The sequence below is a fragment of the Lagenorhynchus albirostris genome, chromosome 7 (genome assembly GCF_949774975.1).
Source record: "Lagenorhynchus albirostris chromosome 7, mLagAlb1.1, whole genome shotgun sequence".
NCBI lineage: Eukaryota > Metazoa > Chordata > Mammalia > Artiodactyla > Delphinidae > Lagenorhynchus > Lagenorhynchus albirostris.
Genome location: NC_083101.1, coordinates 11,555,363 through 11,572,052, shown reverse-complemented (window position 1 = coordinate 11,572,052; position 16,690 = coordinate 11,555,363). Strand labels below are relative to the sequence as shown.

Here is a 16,690-nt window from a genome sequence, read left to right as displayed (position 1 = left end):
AACTAAAAACGTAAGGTTCCCCAAAAAGCTACAAAACATTACTAATATTTCTCAAGATAGAAACTGGAATCCAGAATGTATAACCTGGATCTAATTATAAAGAGTAGAGCAGCTTTGGAACTTCAGCACTATTTTGTGAGTAAAATAGTTCCTTCCACTCCATTCATTCCATGTTTGCAGAATGCAGGAAATTCAAGATGGCAAGACCAATTGGCCAAACAACTTTCACTACCATCATTAGAACCACCCTCACCCTAAAGACCATTCCCGCATGTGTATCTTCTCCTTCAAGGACTACCATAACACAGTTTCATAATCTATTTCCAATTCCAGGAGATGTTATAAACTTCCATCCTTACCTTTTTGTTACGCCGGTTCTTGCCTGCTTAAATAGCATAAAAAAAAGAGTTCACAGGCAATCCAAAAAGGATTTGCTAATGAACTGCAGACTGTAGCAAAATAAAAAGTAAAATTTGTGATAGGTTTTCTTCCTTACTTTCTGTGCATTTTTCCCCTGAAGGTAACACCCCAAATCTAGCACCAATATTTTCGATCCTACTTCAATATGTTTTACTTTTTGTCTTGGGTTCCTAATTACTGTTTCTCTTCCGTTCTAAAAATTCATTTATCTCTTTCAGTAAAAAGAACAGTAATAATATGTTGAACGACTCTGAAATAAATTTTGTCATGTAAAAAATTAATTACGCATTCCGAACCTGGTCACTGTAGTCCTCCGGGAATTGCCTCTGCACCTCAGGATCTGTAAATAATTGACAGATAATATTAATTGGCTTTGGATTAGTGAGCAAGCAGAGGATCACACATTAATATTTGATCAGAAGATGATAGCAGCCCTGGCAGGGGATCCAAGGGGGGCAGCTGAGGCTGCTATGTTGATGAGCACAAGGAAGGACTCGGCAAGGCACTCCCATTACCCTCCTCCAGAAATATAAAAAAGAAAAATTTTAAAGACCTGATACTACTGTTAACTTTAGACTATTACCTAATGCAAAAAATTTTGCCAGCTGCAAATTGCCCTCGATATATTTTTCCAGAGAAAGTCAATCGGAAACCTGCCTGACTTTTCTTATCAGAGGCCTCCTTTTCATAGTTACAGATGTGGGCTTGATAAACCACCTTAAAGGCCAGTTTCAGATCTTGTGTGTGTTTGGGCGGGGTGGGGTGGGGGAGAGGGCAGGGTGGAGGGAAGGATCAGATAAGAATTCTTTCAAGGAACAAATGCAAAACTCCCTGCTTTTAAAAATAAAATATATCCTTCTCAAAATACTCATGGTCTCTTGAAAATAGATGAAGTTTTCTTCAAAAGAAAACAATACACTTTTAGCTTGTCAGAGTTAACAAAATATCATGATATGAGATATTATGTTCTAACATAATTAGACTTGCTCAGAAACTAAAAATACATAGGTGAAGATATCTTTCATGACCATCTGTTTAAAATAGAATTAGGAAAGGGGTCACTTGATTCTTCAATCATAATTGCAAGATAATCCAATGGCATCGTCTATAAGTCAATACAGAAGTGTACTAATTAAAAGCTATTAGCACTCCACTTGCTATTGATTAGGAAAACATTCAATCTTTTCTAATAAGAGAGAGATCTGGTTCCTCAGAGACACATTAAGAAGAGTGATCAGAATAATATCTATTTGAGAAATCATGTATCAATGCAAAAGGCTGTGGAAAAGCACAATATTTGAAGGTCCCCAACCACAGTGATCACAATATATACTTCTCAGTTTTCATATATATCCTTTAAAATACCAGTTTACTTCTCCATGAAAGTGAATCCATGTAAAAGTTAAAGCCCTCCATGCCACAAGATAAAAATGAGGTTAATTGTTCTGCAGTTAAAGAATCAAAAAGGGAGAAAATAATGGGCCTATTCACAAATTACATTTAAATCTTAGAAATATCAGTTTTCAAGTCATTGAAGTCAATGGATATTATTTTTCAAAACTCAAGACTAATAACAAAAGTAGGAATATTCAAAAGGTCACACCAAATGAAGATCTTCCCAAAATGGGTGGTGCAGAAAAGTTGAAACTATCTGTAGATTACTTCGGCTCTTGAAGTGTCTTCTGGTTGACTTTCTTTACCCTCATCTTCAAATACTAGGATGAGACCAATGACATGTCTAGACTGGGACTAGTAGAATTCTGGCATAATCCCTCCTGCAGTATCTTGCAGGGTTGCCCTGGTAAGTCAGAGGAAGTAGCTGTTGCTTCTATTCTCTCTGGTCTAAAGGGCTGAAACCACACAAAGACTTGGCCCTCTTGTGACAGGAGGCCAGAGGGCGCTAATGGTGTGGCATGAAAAGCGCTAGGTCTAGGCGGGGGAATTGGGGGCGGGCCAGCAGGATGCAAAGAGACAGCTACGAGCCCAGCAAACCTCTAAAAGTGTACTGTGGGGTTGGGGTAGAGGATCCAAAAAGAGGGCAGTGGCTGTGATTCCTAACACATATGTAAATGACTTCGTTCAGCAAAATAACTGGTATTTTAGGATTTAAAATTTGGTACTGAGACCTGCCCCCACCCCCCACAAAAATGCAGCTCTAAGTCCCTGAGGGACACAGTAAAACAGAGGCTGGAAAAGCCGCAAAATAATCTAAGGCTTATTTTTTTTTTCTTCCAGTTGTCATGTGGTTAACAATTACTCTTTACCCAGAAAACTTCACACAGAAATGACTCACATATAAATCTTTAATATCAGGTCCTCTTTCCTGCAATAGTTTGCTTCTTGGGAACTACAAAATACCAATGGAAATAAAGAGGGAATAAAACCAAAGACTATTTTTTATCACCATTTTCTGAGGGGATGAATATCAGAAACCAAAATCTGTGGTATATTCTCCAATTTAAAAAAATGTTTCTTGCTTGTAAGTGGGAAAGGAAAGGTCTTTAAATCTCTTTAACGAACTAAACCAACTGTTAACAAGAAACTACATTAATAATTAACTTGTCATTTTTAAAATGTATTTTATTCATATATACAACATAGAATTGAAAAAAGAGAAGGAAAATAGGTGAAAAGAAAAATCAACTTGTTTTAATACACTGAAGGTAAAGATGACCATGGAACCCCAAGATGGGGGTCATTCAAACCATCATATCATCCTAAACACTGCCTCAGTGGTAGGCAACATCAACTAAACACCTTCATCAACTAAATCCCTTCAACTGCCCTAAGACTACCCCTAGAGTGAGATTCCCAGATTTTAACAAAATCATGTTCCAAGATAATACATGGATTATTATTTACTATGATTCAAGCATAAAGCTTTTGATTCCCTTTCTTTAAGGCCCTGAGATTTACAAAAGCAAACTTCATGGGTCTTTAACACTCTCAAAAGCAACATCAAAAAAAAAAAAAGGCAATGCTTTTTAAAACCAAAGCCCAACCTATATAAAGTTCCATTCAATTAGCTCAAAGATCCAGTCTGATAGTTAACAAAACTATGAAAGCCATTTTGTAAAAATTAACACAAAAACTAAAAATAATTTGTATGAATTTTCTTTAAATGTCTATTTTGCACAGGAGGCTGAAATCATGTTTCACATTGAGTTGATCATAATGCCATAATGTCACCAAAATATCGACATTGGAAACATCTGAGTTAAAAAGGTCCAAATACAATCTGCTTTTCTCAAGCAACACAACACCCGCCTTACTAACAGTTTCAGCATGGCACATGTACAAAACCTAGCACCCTGCAGTTCAGCAAACCGCCTTTAAATTTTCTGTCTGGCAGCAATCCACTTTCGTGTCTGTATGTTTTTACAAGTACTCTATGTATTTCATTGCATCAGCTGCATTTCTTTGAGTTTTAAATGGTCTGGTAACATTTTATGAAATGTTCTATATCTTTATATGGAAAATAACATACACTGGAAAACTGTGCATCGATCTAATATTTATATATCTATTTCTTTACCCACTATCCAATACTATAATTGCTAATGCTCCAAAACTTCTTCTCACATTCATACCCTCACTGCCAAATACAGTGTCACCAAACAGCTAACTTTCAACACAAAAATCTGCAGATGAGAGTACTACCATGGAAAAAAGTAACATAACAATTTGTTTAGGCAATTGGCAGTAAGAATACAGTTATCAGCATATGTCAAGCTTTCTCTCTAAGAACTGTCCCTCTGACAGAAAACTAAGAACATATAGTAATGCATTACCCTTCTTTCTCAGAAACTTTCTCCAGGTTCAAGTAATAGATTCTTACAAAATTAAAAATCAACTTCATCATCTCCCAGGAAAATACAATCTTTTTGTTATAAAGTATTTAAAATATCTTGCTAGCAAGATGTATGGTATAGAAAAGTCCACACATGACTTAACCACATAAGGCTAAAAGAGACAGCTGGCTCTAGAACAAGGTTTCGCATTATGTCAATCTGACCAGCCAGTACCTTCTCCCAGCACTGCAACCATGCAAGAGGCTGACCCCACACAGACACATGTGCACCACTTCCACTGGAGGTCACAAAAGCATTTCTATACTTAAAAGAGACATTTCACAGTACAGGACTCCCAACAGCACAGTCTCATTCAGGCGCAGAACATGACCATGCTTAAAAGCCTGTGTCTTGACAACAAAAAAAACAAAAACCAAAAAAAAACCTGATCTCAGAACAAACGCCTTACTTTTTTTTTTTAAAGAAAAGCTAATTTTCTTCAATCTCAATAGTCCATGTTTTCTACTCTTTTACTATAACATACTTTTAAATCTTTAAGATATACCAGATTGCCACAGGATGTTTAATTAATAGAATAAGAGTTTGGGCAAGACTTACTGGAAAGGCACTATAAATTATTTTACACAGGATCCAAAAAACCTTGAGTTCTGCCTTAGGCTTAAAGTTTCTAGAAAACGTGGTAGACAGATCTTTTACAACAGAAATGCAAAATAATTCATAAAAGTACTGTGCTTATGTATGAGGACTCATTTGTAGATTGGTAACTAATAAGCATACAAACACACACACCTTACCAAATTATTTTCCCGTTTTTCTCTGTCACACTAATGACTGACTCCATTTGAAGGGTCAAGGCATGACACTTTAACTGATTATTGAAAGATACACTGACTTCATTTTCTGTGAAAGCTGTCAAATGTTAGTCTTATATAACTGGAGCTCTTTTAAGAAATATAAGGGAAACTGCAAATATAGCCATTAACATGGGAATCTACACTGCTTTCACTTTTAGCATGCTAGGTATCAAGGCAGAAAACATTACATTTAATGCCTACTAAATTTATCCAGTCATTATCTCTAGGATATTTCAGTCAATAAGAGACAAAATACTGAACACATTTAAAGCTTACAATGATAAAAATCTGCTCCTTAAAAGTGAGACTTTAAAATTAGCTATAGGACTTCCCTGGTGGCCCAGTGGTTAAGAATCCGCCTGCCAATGCAGGGGACACGGTTTTGAGCCCTGGTTTGGGAAAATACCTCATGCCGCGGAGCAACTAAGCCCGTGGGTCACAACTACTGAGCCTGCGCTCTAGAGCCCACAAGCCACAACTACTGAGCCCACGTGCTGCAACTACTGAAGACCGTGCACCTAGAGCCCGTGCGCCGCAACAAAGAGAAGCCACCGTAATGAGAAGCCCACTCACTGCAGTGAAGAGTAGCCCCTGCTCGCCACAACTAGAGAAAGCCCGCACGCAGCAACGAAGACCCAATGCAGCCAAAAATAAATAAATAAATGTATAAAAAAATAAAATAAAATGGTTATGATGATAAATGTTACGATAGTAAATTTTTAAAAAATAAAAAAACTTTTAAAAATAAAATTAGCTATAAACAACATAATCTCATTGTTTAATTTCATGGAGTTTAAGATACTATCTTCCTCTCCCCAAAAACCATAAATGTTAATCCCAGCTGTAATCAGATTTAATTTTCCAGATGAGAAGATGGGAATATGCTGCAAATGGGTAATAGTCCATTACACTGCTCTTTCCCTAATGACATTTTCAATTTTTATATATTAAAAATGTAGACCCTCAGAAAACAGTCCGAGAAGTTGTACATTTTGAGGACAAACTCAATCTTCCTCCAAACACACTTAAAAATAAACTTTCTTTTAATCTTCAAGAAGAAAAGTTAATTTTTTGTATAATGTAGAATCAAAGTTTCTTGACAGTACGATTGCAAACTGGACTGCACTAAACTAATAAAGAGCTTCAAGGACACTACCTATTAAATGTTATAGCTATAAAAAGTCAGCTTTGCTTACTTTATGTTATAAAATACTTGAACCATTAATACAATTATTCTAGTAAATTATTTCATTTATGATAGTTAAAATTCACTTATTAAAAAATATTTTTGGAAAGAATATTTCACATAGTAAAAAAAACAAAACAAAAAAAAACACATTTTCCTTTTCCATGACAATAAAACAAAATGATTTATGTTGTCTTTTTTTTTAATTTTTTTAAATTGAAAATTACTCATTTCAAAAAAATTACTGATTCCAAAATGCAGGTTTTATTCTGAAATTACAAAGGAGTATACTTCACTAATTTTTAAAAAATCATCTCAAAGTACTTTAAATGAAGTACTGCATGCACAAATGGAATTTCTTACTTTAAAAATCTATTCTAGGTATAACCTTTTTGCTATAAAACATGAAGACTGTAAGACATAAAAACTTTGAGTCATCACCAATTTTAAACCATGTTTCTATTCTAGCCTTTCCCCTCAACACCGGCATTTAAAATACATTCAAATACTACTTCACAGCAATCAGCCTGACAAACACAGGAACAGTTCACCATCTACAGCTATAATGAAAATCCAAACAGCATTATTCAGTAAAGGAGAGCACAACCCACCTCAGTATGGCAAGCAATGGAACCATTCGTGTGCCAGATTCCTCCTCAAACTAACATATTCTGCCTTTCAGATACATCCTGCTCTGATGTGACTATTTATGAATAAACAGCGGACACTGACCTATTGTTTTCAGTTGTTGGAGTTATGAATATAGTACAGTTACCAGTTAAGTGAACCAACAAGTACTAAATGCATCAGCTGTTCTACAAATAATGAGTCCATTGACTTTACGCAGTAAAATCTACAGTTTCATCTTTCTTCCTAGAGAATGCTGATAGCTTTTGACCAGTAAATAAATGCCACTACTTACTGATAATTTGAAATATTTCTCATAACCAATTTCACCTACAGGAAATATACATCTGATCATTAACCAAACCTTTGCTGCATAAACCCAAAAATCAAACCTAAGTCAAATTCCAAAGGGAGATTTTAAATGGAAAAGAGAGGGTGTGCTGGAAGGGAAAAAAAAATCAAAAGAACATGCTCACTTACACTTACCTTTTTCCCTACTGAATATACTAGTTTTCAACTTTCATTATTATTTAAGTATTTAGGGTTTCTTACATTGGTTCAAAGTTTGGAACACTAATCCATAAAAATCTATCAAACTGATAAATACTGATGGTTTTTAATGGTTATAATCTCAGGCTTCCATTTAATTTCTCTATGAGTTAAGATTAGTTTTACTCCACCTTTTTGAATAAGTACCGTAAGTATAAAATTTTTATTCCAATGTGAATAATTACTTCAGACTTAACCTGAAGAACAGCTGTGCCCTTTATGTACCACAAAAGTGATATCACTGCATATGGTCTTCATTAATAGATATATCACATTTGTCAAATTTGGTGAAAAGAGATAATTAACCTACTCAAATACAACTATTGACTGAGTACCCACTATGTGCCAGGCACTATAATAGGCATTTTACATTAAATATCTGATTTTATCTTCATGACAAACCTATGATATTGGGACTATCACAATCAATTTTATCATAGTTAAAGAAAGCATAGGTTATCACTAGCCCAAAGTTAGAAAGTTAGTATTTATACACAGCACGAATACTCTGATGTGACTGGCCCAGTTGATGAATAAGCCATAGTCTTTGCTCTCCGGGAGTTTACAGTCTAACTCTAATAGAGAATACAAAGAATTAAACAAGCAATCATCACAGGGCCTGGTAGGGATTAGCAGAGGGGCACTGAGCCTAGTCCTGGCCGAGACAGAAAAAGCTTCAGGGAAGAAGTGGCAGAGCCAGGTGTAGAGCCCAGGACTACACCAGGGTTCATGTCATACCACCACACGTCCCTTCTGAACAGCCTAGTGAATAAGTATTTTGTGAGTCCAGGGCCCATGTTTTACTTAGCTTTGTCTCCTACAAAATGTCTTGCCGATTATATATACCCAACAGATACGCTGGCATAACAGAATAAATAGAATAGAATAAAATAAATTCATTAAATACCCTGTCTCTCCAAATGGATGAAAGGCCAATTTCAAAACATCCAATTGAAAAGAAGCCTTTGAATGCTACAGGCTTCCTAAAGATACACTGGCTTATAGTAGGTGCACAATAAATATTAGTTGTTATTATATTATTTAACCCCAGTGGAGAAATAAGCAAGCACTATAAATTAGATGGCTACAGATGTATAGGTGTGCCTCAAATTGGAAATACATGTGCTCCTGAAATAAACTTTTAAAAGCCCAATTAAAAATTTCCCATGGCCTGCTATTAGTTACTTAGAAATGTTATAACTTTATCAGAAACTGATTTTCTCTCCATCATCAATGGTTCAAAAATCCTTAGATACAGTTTATTTGCCTCCTGGCATCTGTTTGCTAATGATGTGTAAACATCAAACGCACTAGGGACTCTCCCAGACTTACCGAAACCCTGAGGTGAATCTTTGTATAAATTGAAGGACCTTTCTGCTAATTCCTTTGCTTTCTAAACTTGCATTCTGGATTTCAGAAACAGAGTTTCATTAAAGATTTTTGCAGTAATAATTATAATGCTATCAGCTACCACTTACTGAATGCCTAGATATACCAGTCGTTGCCAAAGGTAGTTTATCATCTTATTTAATCCTAACAACAACTCCACCAGGTAGTAGATGTATCCTTATTTTATAAATAGGAAAAGTGAGGCTCACTAAGAACAAATTCAGAGTTAAGTAACAGAGCTGGGATTCAGCCTAGAATTATCAGACTCCTAAGAGTCCAACACTGGTTGTCCTTTTCGGCTTTATTTATTTATGTCCTCCTGTTGATCTGTCTTCTAGTCATTATTGTGACTCAACAATAAGAATACATCTGGACAAATAATTAAAACATGTTGTCATGAAACAGGCCTAACAGATTATGAATGAGAGCTTTCCAATTTCTCTATTTAAATTTCTTTGCCAAGTTCAGGATATAAATAAAATGACTCCAAAGTAACTAGCACTCAATTCAACTAGTAAATACAGTATTTCAAAGATAAATTCGTATTAAAAAACTTAAGAGTAATTTTGAAAGCTAGAGGTTATCCTTGTATCATCTATGAAAAAAGTCATTGGCTAAACAGAATGAATAAGAACACAGAAAAAATGTTTTCCTGTGTAAGAAAATGCGTTTCCAAGTACCTCTAAACCACACTGAGAACTAAGGCCAAACTAGTACATACAGCATAGATAAAGCTGACACCCCAGCAAGGGAAACATGCTATGCCCGTCAACAAGAAGACTCTTATACCAAACTTCCACCTCTCTTCCCCGGAGAAACAAGCCATTGTTGGCTAGTTGTTATCTGTATCATTAGAGAAGCAATACCTACATCCTTTATCACTTTTGTGTGTGTGCATGGTAAAATATACATAACATAAAATTTGCCATTTTAACCATTAAGAGTATATTTCAGGGACTTCCCTGGTGGTGCAGTGGTTAAGAATCCGCCTGCCAATGCAGGCAAAACGGGTTCAATTCCTGGTCCGGGAAGCAACTAAGCCGCGGGGCAACTAAGCCCATGCGCCACAATTACTGAAGCCAGCGCTCTAGAGCCCATGCTCCACAACAAGAGAAGCCACCGCAATGAGAAGCCCGTGCACCGCAACGAAGAGTAGCCCCCGCTCACTGCAACTAGAGGAAGACCGTGCGCAGCAACGAAGACCCAACGCAGCCAAAAATAAACAAACAAATAAATAAAGAGAGTACACTTCAGTGGCATTAAGCATATTCACATTATTGTACAACCATCACCACCATCCATTTCCAAAACTTTTTCATCTTCCCCAGCTGGAACTCTGACCCCACTAAAAAACTCCCCATTGTTCCCTCCCTCCCCACAGCCCCTGGTAACCACCATGCTTCTTTCTGCCTCTATGAATTTAACTACTTGAAGTACATCATGCTAGTGGAGTCACACAATATTTGTCCTTCTGTGACTGGCTTATTTCACTTGGCTCATCACTTGGCTTCAAGGCTCATCCATGTTGTAGAATGTGTCAGAATTTCCTTTCTTTTTAAGGCTGAATAATATTCCATTGTATGTACATGTCACATCTTGTTTATCCACTCATCTATCTATGGGCACAAGTTTCTTTTATCTTCTTGCTATCGTGAATAATGCCACTATGAACATGGGTATACAGATATTTGTTCGAATTCCTGCGTTCACTTCTTTTGGATATTTATCCAGATGTGGAAGTGCTGGATCAGATGGCAATTCTACATTTAATTCTTCTGAGGACCTACATCACTTCTGATATGTTTTAAGACCTTTATGTTATTAAAAAGCTAGAATCCTTAGCCTGGCCATTAAGACCAACCCACCCCATTTCATCTCTATCTCTTAAAAATAAATCCCCAAATCTAGACTGCCTGATCAATTCACTTTCCCACGAAACTTGACATGCTTTGCTCATCTTTCTCCTCTTTTCACATCTAAATCAGATGCTTCCAAAACATGCTGTTAGGCATCAGAATTTATAAATGTGGCCAGATATGTCTTCTTACATGAATTAACATTCAATCACCCTAGTACTTAAAAAAATTTTAAAAACAAGGAACCATGTGCTCTGTCAAAAGTGCAATGAACTTTACATGTAGCTGGTGAAGGAACAGCAGAACTGGCACATTCACTTACACTGCCCCCCACTCAAGAAGCTCCTTTACTTGCTTTCTAGCACTCATGCTCAGACGGCAGCAAAATTCTCAACCTCTTCGAAGTTCCCTTCACATTATCACATTCTTACTGTGGCCAAAAGCTGGCTTCCTCTGCAGCCCTCTCAAGTGGTGAAACGTTTCCTCTCCACCCCTCCTCAGACGGGCCTGGAGGTGGGGTAGGTGGCCTCTGCTCCTTGCTGACACTTCCAGAACTTTCTCCCTCATTTTCCAAAACCCCAGATTTCAGCCTCAAGTCATCAGACTACACCCCACTCCCCACTCTGCTGTCATCTACTGATCCCAGGGTCACTCCTCATTCCTTGAATCTTATGGATCCTGGTGCACTGCCCCTCACTCTACCACTACTCCCACCACGATCCTACCAATTTTACTACATATTCACATAGACGATCTTTCTAAATCCTGGAATTCTTGATTCCTTGGCCTCCTCCTCACCAAGGAACTTGCCCTCTACCCAGTCTCAGCTACTCACTACCATGGTCATACCCAAACTCTACAGTTACCAATAACTGAAACCCCCTCAATAATCACAATTTCAAGTACCTCAGTCTCCAACCATGATCTACCTCCTTTCCTTCTAGTTCATTCCCTATAGCATCCCAACTTCATTCTTCAGTCCCACAGAGACATTCACTCTATCAATCTTTTCTCTGCCCTTCATCCACCTCGGGTCTACACTATCCTCCTTACCTAGCTTAAATTCTATTTTGTAACTGTTCCTTTACATACATCCTTGACTCCTTCATGCCTCTCTTACTTTGTTGTCCTCCCTTGGCAAAACCACAATCCTTGTTAAATCCAGCTATCTACCTGCACCGCAACAAGAGAAGCCACCACAATGTGCCTGACTGTGGCTGAAGAAAACCACACAACTGTGCTGACTAATCTAACTTCAAATCTGGATTACTCACTGTAAGAGAGCTTTAATGCAACTTAGTAATTATACCACATTTTCCTTAAGTCATTACTCTCTCACTCTCCTTAGTGACTATTTCATACTTTCTCCTCTCCCATCAGACCTCCAACTTTCCCCAATCTCAACTGCCACCATTTATCTTACTTGCCCCTTCACTGAGAAAACCGAGCGATCAGAAGAGAGCTCTCACAAGCTCCCTCCACCACTCTACCACTAGTTATCTCCAACCCCACAGACCTGCCTTCATCCCATTACCATGAAGTACTGTTGATGTCCCTTGCAAAGGCCCCTCCTCCACTTGTGAGCTAGGATCCCATCTCCTCTCAGCAACTCAGTCATTGCTCTACCAATTCTCTTGTTCTATTAATTTTACCTCTCTGCCAGATCTTTCCCATCAGCATGCAAACAAACTGTTATTTCTACAAATATTTTTTAAAAGGTCAAGCCCACCTCCCCACCATGGCTACCACCCCATTTCTCTCATTCTCTTTAAAGCTATATTCCTCAAAATAGTATCTATACTCACTGTCACCAATTCCTGTCCTCCTACTCTCTGGAACCCATGCCAACCAAGCTTTCAACTCAGCACTTCTCTGAAACGACTCATATACCAAGGACCTTCTTACTGTTGACATCAACTATTAATCCTCAGTCCTCATCTTACTTGACCTTTAGCACCACTGACACCCTTGATTGCTTCCTCCTCCTTGAACCACTTTCATTTATTTATTTATTTATTTATTTATTTATTTATGGCTGTGTTGGGTCTTCATTGCTGCGCGCGGGCTTTCTCTAGTTGTGGCGAGCGAGGGCTACTCTTCTTTATGGTGCACAGGCTTCTCACTGTGATGGCTTCTCTTGTCACAGAGCATGGGCTCTACGCGTGCAGGCTTCAGTAGTTGTGGCATGTGGGCTCAGTAGTTGTGGCTCGCAGGCTCTAGAGCGTAGGCTCAGTAGTTGTGGTGCACGGGCTTAGTTGCTCTGCGGCATGCAGGATCTTCCTGGACCAGGGCTCGAACCTGAGTCCCCTGCATTGGCAGGCGGATTGAACCACTTTCTTCATGTGGCTTCCGGAGCATCCCACTTCCCTATCTCACTGCTGCTCCTTGGGCTTCTCGTTGACCTCTTCCTACTGAAGAGCCCCAGAGTTTAGTCCTTGCACTTCTTCACTTTTTCTTCTTGATGTCCTCCTTTGCTGGTCTCTTTCAGTTTCATCACTTCAAATACAAATATGCACTGTCAACTTTATATTTCTCCAGCTCAGACCTCTCCCAACTCCAGACTCATTTAACTGTCTACTCAACACCTCCACTCGGATGTCTAACAGACATCTCAAATTTAACATGTCCATAACTGAACTCCTGATCTTTCCCTCACATTCAGATCCAATCTGTCAGCCAATCCTGTCAACTAAATCTTCAAAATATATTCAAATTCTGACCATTTCTCTCTACCTCCTCCACTACCACTCTGGTTTAAGTCACCATCATTTCCCTCTTGGATTACCACAACAGTCTCCTGAAAGGTTTCCCTGCTTCTGCTTCTGATTCCTTATAGACTCTTCTTGAAACAGCAGCCACAGTAATTCTGTTAAACTTAAGCCAGGTCCTCTTATGACTTCCCTTCACCAGCAATTCTCTGACCTCACTTCCTAATATTCTCCCTTCCTAATCCTGTTCCAGCCAGGCTGGTCTATTTGTTGTCCTCAAACATGCAAGCCATGCTTCCACTTCATGACCTTTGCCCTTGCCATTCACTCTGTCAGATAAACATCAAGGAATGAGGCATGTTCTATGAGTCTTCATTCACAAGTTACTTTCCCAGTGTGGTCTTCCCCAATCACCTTATTTAAAATTATAATTTTTCCCTACCCCCGCCATGCCATAGTCTCTTTTCCTGAGGTATTTTTCTCCTTAGCACATTTTACCACCCAACATACTATATACTGTCTTATTATGTTTTGCCTTACTGCTATGTATGATTTAAAATGGAAGGGATTTTTGCCTTTTTTGTTCACTACTCTATCCCCAGAACCTGGAATAAAGCCTAGCAAATAAATACTGAATGAATGAAAGAGGGAATGAAGGAAGGGAACAAAAATTCAACTACTCCTTCTGGCGAATAATTTGGTAATATATTTCCAAAGCATGTGTGTGTATATATATACACATAATGTATTATTTACATCATATATGTTCTATGTATTATATATATATTATTATTACATTATGTTACTGTTACTATTATTACTACTACTTTTACATTACTATTTTGACACCTCTTATAATCTCCCTCTATGGGCCCTCCAGTATTAGAGAGGTGTTGGGCTAAAAATTATCTCTTACAGGATCCTGCAACTAGGATACCAGGTGTGAATCAGGTTCTGCCTATCAGATCCACCTGGTGAGACTTGAAATCAGCACAGGCAAGTGGGGAGCCAGGAGGTAACATGAAGAATCTACTTTTCTGATGCAGAACTAGCAGGAATGGCATGATGGCTCTGGAGGCACAACCCTGATGGAGACTTCCTGAGCCCAGACGGCAAAGGTGGGAATATCCTGGGGCTGACATTTGGGGTGACAGATTCCAGATTCCCCCAGCTTCCTGACGTGGCAGAGGTAGTAGTTCTCTTGGTGTGTTACTTCTGTAGTGTTTCTCTGCAAGTTATTCCTGGAGATTCAGCCTCAAGCCTGTTCTTCCACCCTTTCCAATTATTCTGTAAGAATTCTCTGTATTCAATCCTTTTTCTGATAGAGTAGTTTCTCTTATTTTCAACTGGACTTTGACTGATACACATCTCGTGTATACCTCTGTCCTGTATTTATCACACTGGACTGTAATCTTCCATTTACTACTGACCTTCCCTACCTAACCCTAGCTTTCTTGACGGAACCACTTTTAACTATCTTTGAATCCTCTATACCTAGAACAATATCTGACTCATAGCACACAGTCATTTTTTTAGTAAGCTTTTAGACAGTTGCAATAGCCATTATAACATGAGAAAGATTTGGCATGAATATTAAAGTGCTGGCCTGGGAATCAGCAGGCCTAGATTCTGCCACTTTGTGATCATTAGTAAGTCTCTGAACCTGAATTCTCTCAAATACAAACTGAAATTTTTTACTAAATGATGTTTCTTGACTCTTAAATTCTATGATTCTATGATCTAAAATCCTTAGACAACTCATTGCTTTGGTAAGACATCCATGCCTTTAAGTAACCTTTAAAGCAGAGTGGCCCTGAGGAAAGCACTTCTTTCTGGTTTTCCCTGTCGCCAACCACCCTACAGAGTAAGTAAGACTCTCACAAGCGACAGAAAACAATTCTAAAGTCCTTTCAATGAAGCAAAATTCTAAATTTAAGCAGCATGGCTACTTTAATATCATTCTACTTATGATTTTTTAATTAAGAATTTAGGAAATCTGAACACTAAAATAAATATTCCCCGTTAAGAAGCAATTAACTCAATAATTATCCTAAACCAGACCTACACACTTGACACAACAATGAGAATTTTGAAGACTCCACTCATCCTCTCTGCCTGGCTCCACAACTTTGCTTCCATGCTTTCACTTCATAAAGTGGAGGGGTTTCCTCTTTCTTGCCATTACTATGAAACTTGCATTCTGTAAAGGCCCAGCCTCCGTTTCAAGAACCAGTAAAACCTGGTAGGAGATAACAGGATTCTTGGTTTGGAGTAATTCTATGATACCTCTCCTCCGCAATTTGCATTTCCACAGTAGTCTTATAAACACCATCACCTGTGTGCTTTCATGTTACAAGGCAGTTCTTCCTGGGTTGAATTCATCAAGGTTTCCCTAGCTTCTGGGCTCTACAATCACGCTAAGGGCGTGATGACTCAGTGGAGCCAGGTGAGGAACCAGGGCTTGATAAGCAGGGCGTACAGGATGTGTGGGTTGTTGGAGGTTGGGGGTAGAAGGGCAGTTAAGTGGGCAGCAGAGACTGGTACACAAGGGGAAGGGGAGGGAAGAAAAACAACCCAAACCCCACGGTGCCTAAAGCTAACCACTGTCAAAGTTTCAGTAACTTTTTCCAGCTCTTCTCCAAGCCCGAATAAACTAGGATTCTCAGAGAACTAGCCTGTGCTCAGGGGTGTACTGAGACAAAGGTATAGCAGCAAAAGCTGTCATCTTATTGCCTCTCAAAGACTTGCTCACACAGTCCCTCACACAGATACCTTTGAATAAACAAACAACTCATCCCTGAGAATAGGAATGAGGCTTTGTCTGGGCTGGTTCTTCCCAGCTGCAGTCTGTGGGTGACTGAATTCACAGGAATGCAGCAAACACAGATTGGAGAATGCTTTCCCAAGACACTGACCACACACTCTCCCTACACATCCTAGTAGGGACAAACCAGCCCTGCACCCCACTGTACCACCACAGCCCTGTTCTACGTCCAGGCAGTATCTCACCCTATGGAAGACAACCCATGTCCTGCTGCCACAGTAGCTCAACACACAAAACCAAGTTCAGCTACACTCCTTTCTGGGGCCCCCTGGCACTTACAGGATTAAGTAAAATAATGGATGTGAAGCACTTCGAACAATGACTGGCATTTAGTAGATGCATAACACTCTTTTTCCTCCCAAGGCCACTCACATGTAGAAAGCGTATAAAAACTATAAACAGCTTCGGAGGTAACCAACTATACAGTTCCTCTGACTGTGACTTTCTGTTTACGTAGCGCTGGAG

General features: G+C 38.6%; 1 protein-coding gene across 4 annotated transcripts in view; it reads right to left on the bottom strand.

Annotated features, from left to right (window-relative positions):
• The window catches only part of DENND1A (DENN domain containing 1A), a 541,897-nt gene that overhangs the window by 395,395 nt on the left and 129,812 nt on the right, over window positions 1-16,690 (bottom strand). For all 4 annotated transcript variants that reach the window (XM_060154381.1, XM_060154382.1, XM_060154383.1 and 1 more), the window contains exon 3: window positions 717-760. In XM_060154381.1, the coding sequence (XP_060010364.1) occupies window positions 717-760 (44 nt within the window). The remainder of the gene's footprint in view (window positions 1-716; window positions 761-16,690) is intronic.